General features: G+C 36.2%; 1 protein-coding gene across 1 annotated transcript; it reads left to right on the top strand.

Annotated features, from left to right (window-relative positions):
- Positions 1 to 5,698: 5,698 nt before the first annotated feature.
- Positions 5,699 to 6,961, top strand: PMCH (pro-melanin concentrating hormone; the record flags this gene model as incomplete). The annotated part of the gene is made up of 3 exons (XM_084288368.1): positions 5,699 to 5,944; positions 6,446 to 6,647; positions 6,912 to 6,961. The coding sequence occupies 3 exons, from the start codon at positions 5,699 to 5,701 to the stop codon at positions 6,959 to 6,961; spliced, it is 498 nt and encodes a 165-aa protein (XP_084144494.1).
- Positions 6,962 to 7,114: the final 153 nt, after the last annotated feature.

Genomic DNA, 7,114 nt, shown 5'->3' with positions numbered 1-7,114 from the left:
TAATGTTTGGCAAAGGTAACTGCAGCAGTACATTTCCCAAAGAAGACAACTGATGTTGCTTCCCTTTGGGCAAAATGACCCTTGGTGTTCAAACAAATGCTAAACACAGGGATATACTAGGCTAACCATTTTTATTTCTTGCCAAGAAATGAACCAGACTTTACAAAATGTAACTCTTGCTAAGGCAAATCTTTCACAATTCTTTATTATTGCAAATAATTTTCTGATATTTTTGAGTTCAGAACAAGAATTCTAAATTCCATAAAAACATCCCTGATTAAAGCAACACTAGTTCAAAACTAGAACAAGACAATTTAAAAGTAGATTGGTTTTGCTTCTATTTAACTAAAGTTTTGTGTATTTTTTTTTTTAATCTTGTGGTATTGATCTTTGTAGACCACATTGTTCACCTGTCCAGTGGACTGCTCCTGCACATAACAATTCCAGCACCAGTATTTACAAACTTGTTCAAAGCTTGCTAAAAACACAGGATAACAATAATCCACCCATCTGGATTGTCAATATTAAGGGTGCAGACATCTGCCAGAGTAATTTGGCTGACTCCACGAGGCCCTCATTTATGGGAATTACAAGGCATGCTGGCATAGAGGTGCATACTATGTCCAGAAACTTATGTGATTTCTCCTGGACAGCTTCCATTGGAATCTCCAGTGTGACTGCCATTCTGTGCAGCAACTCTTGAAAACTTTTTAAGTATCTGGCTGTACTTTTGAATATCAGGGGTAGCACAGTCTCATCTGAAGACAAAGGTAATGCAGTGTAGAAACTCTATGATTAACAGCCTGCAACTCCTCTTCCTCAGAGCCTGTGAGCCATGATTCATCATATACAAAGTTCATATGTTTGGGATGAAAAAGACCCGACTGTAATTGAGATAACAGAAACAGGTACAATTTGGCTAGATTGCTGACATAGATAATATTCAAGAGAAAGTTTTGCAAGGATTCAGTGATTACTAAAACATAATGCCAATCCTAGATCTTGGATAACAATCATAAGCACTGAAATAATAATCTACAGCTGTAATGAAGATATCACAAATATTGTAAGGTTCTGGACACCATGTGCACATGAATGGCAGGAATAAACAGCAGAATAGTTAGTATGAACAACTGGAATGGGAAACAGCAGAAAAAATACCAGGTAGATTCTGTGTGGGTATTGAATTTCAATTCACAACAACAAAACCAAAAGACCCAGCAGGAGAAATCCAGAACCATGCCTTAAGTATGTGACTCAGCCTAACATATGAAGTTTATAGGAACATTTCTGTGCTCTCTTTAGGCATCACAGCTTCTTGTAAACACCTCTGACTTTTGTGTTCATTTCAGGAATTACTTACAAAATAGCATATCTCAAGAATGTATGTCGCGTCCAAAGCACTATAAAAATACTTTGTGGACACATAATGCAATGTTATTGCTTCACAAGAACCAAGATTCTTAAAACCTGAGGCTTATGCTCTGCCGTAATAACAAAATATCAGTAGAAGAAAAAAAAAAAAAAAAGGAAAAAAAAAAAAAACAGGAAAATGAAATTATTTTTAAATGGGAATGAAATATAAAAGAGAACACAAAAGTCAATATTGATAAAAATTTCAGATAAAGAAGATCCAAGTGTTTTGATTATTTTTTTTAACAAAGTGCTGATTTACTATACACCTGGTCTGTGGAAAGCAATTGTGTCAGAGTTGGGTTCATTCATCTTACAGCCCCACATGAGCAGTATATCATCTCTCTTAATGCAAACAGACTCAGAGGATTCAGCTCACTAAAAGAATTTGTAGTTACGTGCATGGAACATAAATACACCTTCAGTAGAATTTATGGACAAGTAAAAGACCTGTGACAATATTGGTAATAAAGTCCTTTTACCTCAACTAAATCTCTTTCATATGAATTTGGAAGTAGAGGAAGTGTTCCTGCTCTCAAATCCAAGCCATGGTCAGTCGTAGGATCACTGTATATCAGCAACAGTACTCACTGCCCTTTACAGGGCTTGATCCAGTAATGGTTCCGGGAGCGCTGGTTCAACACTTTCAAAAGTCAAATCTTCTAAAGAAATTCTCCTGTCTCAGTGCTAGTTATCTAAAACAAGTGACTCATTTCAGCATTGTCAAAACTGTATGAATGTTAATGGTAAAGCGTAGAAATTTCACAAATTCTAGCAGACTTGCACAGGATAGCCAGGCTCATGGCTTCCCCAAGACATCATGAAGTCAAAGGCAGTTCAGAATTTCAGTTGCATCTCCTGTTTTTTTGTTTGTTTGTTTGTTTGTTTTCTGTTTTTATTTACCTGAAATTTACTCATCACCCTGCAAAGAAAAGGGACTGCAGTCTTCCTCAGCCTCTTTTATTATGCTTACAAGGGAGCTCCTTCTGTTAGACAAATTAACTGTCTCATCCACAGTAATTTTGTGCTGTATCACAGAACCATAGAATTGTAGGGGTTGGAAGGGACCTCAAGAGATCATTGGGTCCAACCCCCCTGTCAAAGCAGGTTCCCCAGACCAGGTTGCCAAGGTTGGCATCCAGACAGGCCTATCCAGAAGGATATTGAACAGGTGTGAACAGGTCTGGGTCAGGAAACAGGAATGCACAACTGCTTCTTCTTGTTTTGAGAATCTTAAGCACTATACTTCTGAGTACGATTACCATGCTCAGACATTTCCACCTCTGCTTCTCAGTTATCATGATCACCATATTAAGTACATCATTCTTTCTGTCACATGTATACAGGGTGACCCGTACACACCTGAAGGGCTCTTCAGATCAGAGGAGACTTAAAATATTCCTATCTATGATGCCTCTCAACTAAGATTGCTAGCACTGCTAGGAGTGCACACAAGCAAACTTTCATGCACTAAAGGACTTTAACTGGAGGTAAATTAGCTAAAAGTGCTGTATGGACTTGGGGGGTGATGGAAATTTGGCAAAGGTTAGGACAACACAATTAGGGACCACCCAGGTCCTACTCCAAATCTATCTGCCTTGCTTGGATTGAGCTATTAGCTCTTTCAAGAGGAGAATAAAATCAGCTTAAAATTAGGTGATTATTAAAAGCCAATGCCTGTATGGAAGAAGGGAGAGATCTTATTGCAAGCTTGGCAGGATACCTCGGAATGAAAGAGAAACCCTTTACTCAATATAAAAAGATGCTACTGAACCCCATGGTGGAGAGTTCATGAACTGCTTGCATTCAAGAAAGGGAATATTTTTAGAGTACCCAGCAGACCTGAATGTCACAGAGAAATTGATAAAGGTAGCAAAGAACAAATTAGGGGCTTTTCTCAAAAATACAGGTTTCTATATCAAAACAGACTAATTCAAACTCTTATTACAGAATTAAAACGTAAGTGCAAAAATGGCTATATAAACTACAGTTTGCTTGATGAGGTACAGTTGACTGAAGAGAACCAAATAGTCTAAAAAGACTTGCAAAACACCAGGCATCCTGGCAGACATAGCAAAGCAATCTCAAGGCAGACTGAGGTTAATAAAACTAAGAAAAGGATGTAAGTATTTCCTTTATACTCTGAAGTCCAAAGTTGCTCCTTGGGTTATGAGACCAAAAAGCTTCTCTGCTTACAGATTTATGTTGAATCTAGTAGCAGGAGGAAAAAAAGAAAAAATATTAAAAAAAAATCCTACCTTATTCGAATTTGCTGTAATCAAAAAGCCAATATTTATAATTTTGCCATTCAACATTTGACTAGTGCTGTAGCTTTTAAGCAGCATGCTCAGAGTCATGACTCTTTTTTTTTTTTTTTTTTTTTCCTGCAGTAAGAAGCCAATAACCAATACTCGTTGAGGAATATCTTTTCCTTCCACTTTTCTGATTGATTGAAAGTCCCTTAACTGTTACACATATCGCCATATCATCAATGGACAGTTTTGCAGAAGGTCTTTCAGAACAAGAAACTTAGCTGGGGGAAGATAAGGAATAGTTTTTGATTGTCTCTTTGTTTTTAAACAGAGAAAAGAACAGTTCAATTAATGTTAAGCAGCATATGGGCAAATTTTTCCCAACAGACTACTTTGTCAGCCCACCTGTCCAGCCGTCCAAAATCCCTCTGGTTGGCTGAACAACCCCTCTGGTGAGTCAGCCACTCTCTTTCATGTTAGCTGCAAATTTACTGAGGTGCTGCACTCTACCCCATTGTTCACATTGTTAACGAAGATGCTAAACGGGACTGGACCTCCTGGGGTACTCCAGTTGTTGCTGGCCTCCAACTACACTTTGCACCACTGACAGCTACCCTCTGGGTTCAGCCATTCACTTAGTTTTAGATCCACTTCACTGTCCGCTCATCCAGGCTGTACTTCAACTTCTCTGTGAGGTTCTTAATAAGAACAAGAAGAGATAGTTGTAGTTTAAAAGTGTGCCTGAAACTAAATATGTGGACTGGCACTCAGACATATAAATGGAAGGTTTCATTTTTCATGTTTGTATAAAGACATAATGTATACTTGTTTGCAGCTACCACTGATATGTTGTAGGCTGGTCAGTCTTTCTCTTTCACTCCACATCAGTGGCAGGTACTTCTGATGGAAGACCATCGGAAAACAAGAACAACAACAAAAAAGAGAAGCAGTGTAAGAAATCACTTTTGCTAATAGAACAAAAATATTGCTAATATATGACAGAGAAAAAGCATGAAAAGCAAAACAGAGAGTGAGGGATGAAAACAAGGGGGAAATGGTGCCCCTTCTGTTCGGTTTATTGGTCAACTTTCTAGTGGTTTGCCTTGAATAGCAGGATGCTTGGTTCTATGCAGTACCCTGAAGGTTAAAATAAACACAAATTTAAGGGATGAGAACAAACTCAGAGACACACAGTCAATTAATAGGTGGTTTGAATCATTGACATAAAGAGATTAGCTAAATTTGAGCTGGTCCCATTTGCTTTCCGGATGAAATAAAAAATGTTATACAGAAAATCCTGCATTTCCTTCTACAGAATAAAAGATATACTTCAAAGACTTTTAACATAAAAATGAAGTTTCTTTCTACTTTTCTATCAAGCATATCTGACTATATTTGTAGGTGGTAAATGTCCATTTTTGGAAAGAAAATGCACACAATTACTCAGGTATTAAAGAAGATTTCTAACATGACTCCTTTGAATAATGAAACATAATGGACAAATTAATGACTTCAGCTCCAACACAGTAGTAGTCCAAGACGTTGTTAAATTTGAAGTTTTCCAGCTCTTTAATAGATCACTTTTGATCAAAAACCACGATAAATCACACCTTTACAACAGTCCTGCTTACTTATGTAAATTCTCAAATTGCCTTTTCTCAAATTGCCTTAAATGGATGCCAAGCTTTATAAACACTACAAATGGACATCCATGTTTTCTGTGAACTTTGCTACCCTGATCCCTCTAAGGAGCTAATCTATGCTATTCTAAAAACATACAATGAAACAAATTACCCATACTAAAGAAAAGTTTAAGTAGTTCTAAACAATAGATGGGATTAGAAGGATTATACAAAAGGTTACTCCTTAATATGACTCATTTAAAAGAACTCATCAGCAATTGAAGTAGTTTCCATTCACTCTGTAACATATATAAAGTGGGCACAGATGGAGAACATGTTAATTTACAGCTGAAAAGCTTTCTTAGAACTTGAAAACTGCTTAACTTCTATGCAAGCATTAAGTAACTAAGAATGTATATCTCATCGTATATGTTAATACTCTCTCTCTCTCTCTTTTCTCAAGGATTTCTACTCTCAGTTTCAAAATCTCTGCAAAAGGTTGAAGATGAAGATATGTTGCTAACCACATTCAATCTAGGAAAAACTCTTCAAAATGGAGATAGAGCTGGAAAGAGAGGAGCCATACCTTTGCTGAAGCATTATAAGGCTGAAGAAAGCTTTTTGGATGAAGAGGATGACAGAAACGCGAAGTTTTTTGTGAGTTTTCAGTTTTACATTTTTTTATTAAGTGTAAAACAGAAATTCTCTTTATATCCCTTTATAAGACAAATACAATAATTTAAAGCAATAACCTGGTGAATATAGGAAAAAAACAACAGCTAAGCATAATACATTCAAGAAGCTGCAAGTACTTAATTCCAACTTTTTAAATGCATAACCTGGGCAGTTGAATTAAAAAAATAAATAATATCAGATTTTAACAGATAAATACGCAGTCAAAAGTAATGGGTAAAAAGCATATGTTTCAGTATGTCATTATATAAAGTAACAGGTTTCCAACTTCATCAAATATGACAGACATTATTTTAAAGTATATTTTTCCATAAAACTGTTTCAGCCAAAGATGTAATGCCAGTCATTACTTGGTTTTTAGATATATTGAATGATAAAATACTTGTATTGACAATATAAAAAGTCAACACAACTGATTATATCTTTTTCAAGACAAACTGTTACTCTTGTTTTCTCTTAAAACAGGGTACAGGCTCCAGAGATGATTTCTTAAGTCATGCTATGCCAATCAACATGGGCAGAAAGCAACTACCTTATCTTGCACTGAAAGGAGCCATGGCTTTTCCAGCTGACACTGAAATTCAGAATATTGAATCAATACAGGAAAGAGAGACTGCAGATGAAGAAAATTCAGCTAAATTCCCCATAGGAAGGAGAGATTTTGACAGTAAGTGTATTTTCATTTTTTAACACACATTATTTTTCTAGCAAAGTATAGTGCAATGTCTCTGACACCATTTGATAACAACTCATTTAGAAAATACATGGGATATTTGGGATTTGTCAGGGCTCATTAAATCCCACATTTCCAATTTACTTCTGTTGTATTTGGTTGGGTGTATGAAAGGCATTTGTTAAATTAACAATATTTCCAGAGGCCGTAAAGACTCCTAGTTCTTTGCTGTTTTAAACTTTCACATTTTTCCTGTAGTGCTCAGGTGTATGCTGGGAAGAGTCTATCGACCTTGTTGGCAAGTCTGAAAATGACTGACGTACACCACCTTCTTTGAGAAAGATTAAACATTTTATTATGAATTTAACATGATTAAAAGTTATTGTGCTTTAGTGTCGCTATACATATGCATCTAAAATACTTTTACATCACAATGTAGAGGGAAACGTAATTCATTACCA

Source organism: Netta rufina (genome assembly GCF_964035555.1).
Source record: "Netta rufina genome assembly, chromosome: 1".
Classification (NCBI taxonomy): domain Eukaryota; kingdom Metazoa; phylum Chordata; class Aves; order Anseriformes; family Anatidae; genus Netta; species Netta rufina.
Note: the sequence above shows the minus strand (reverse complement) of the source record. Positions and strands in the feature narration are given on the sequence as shown.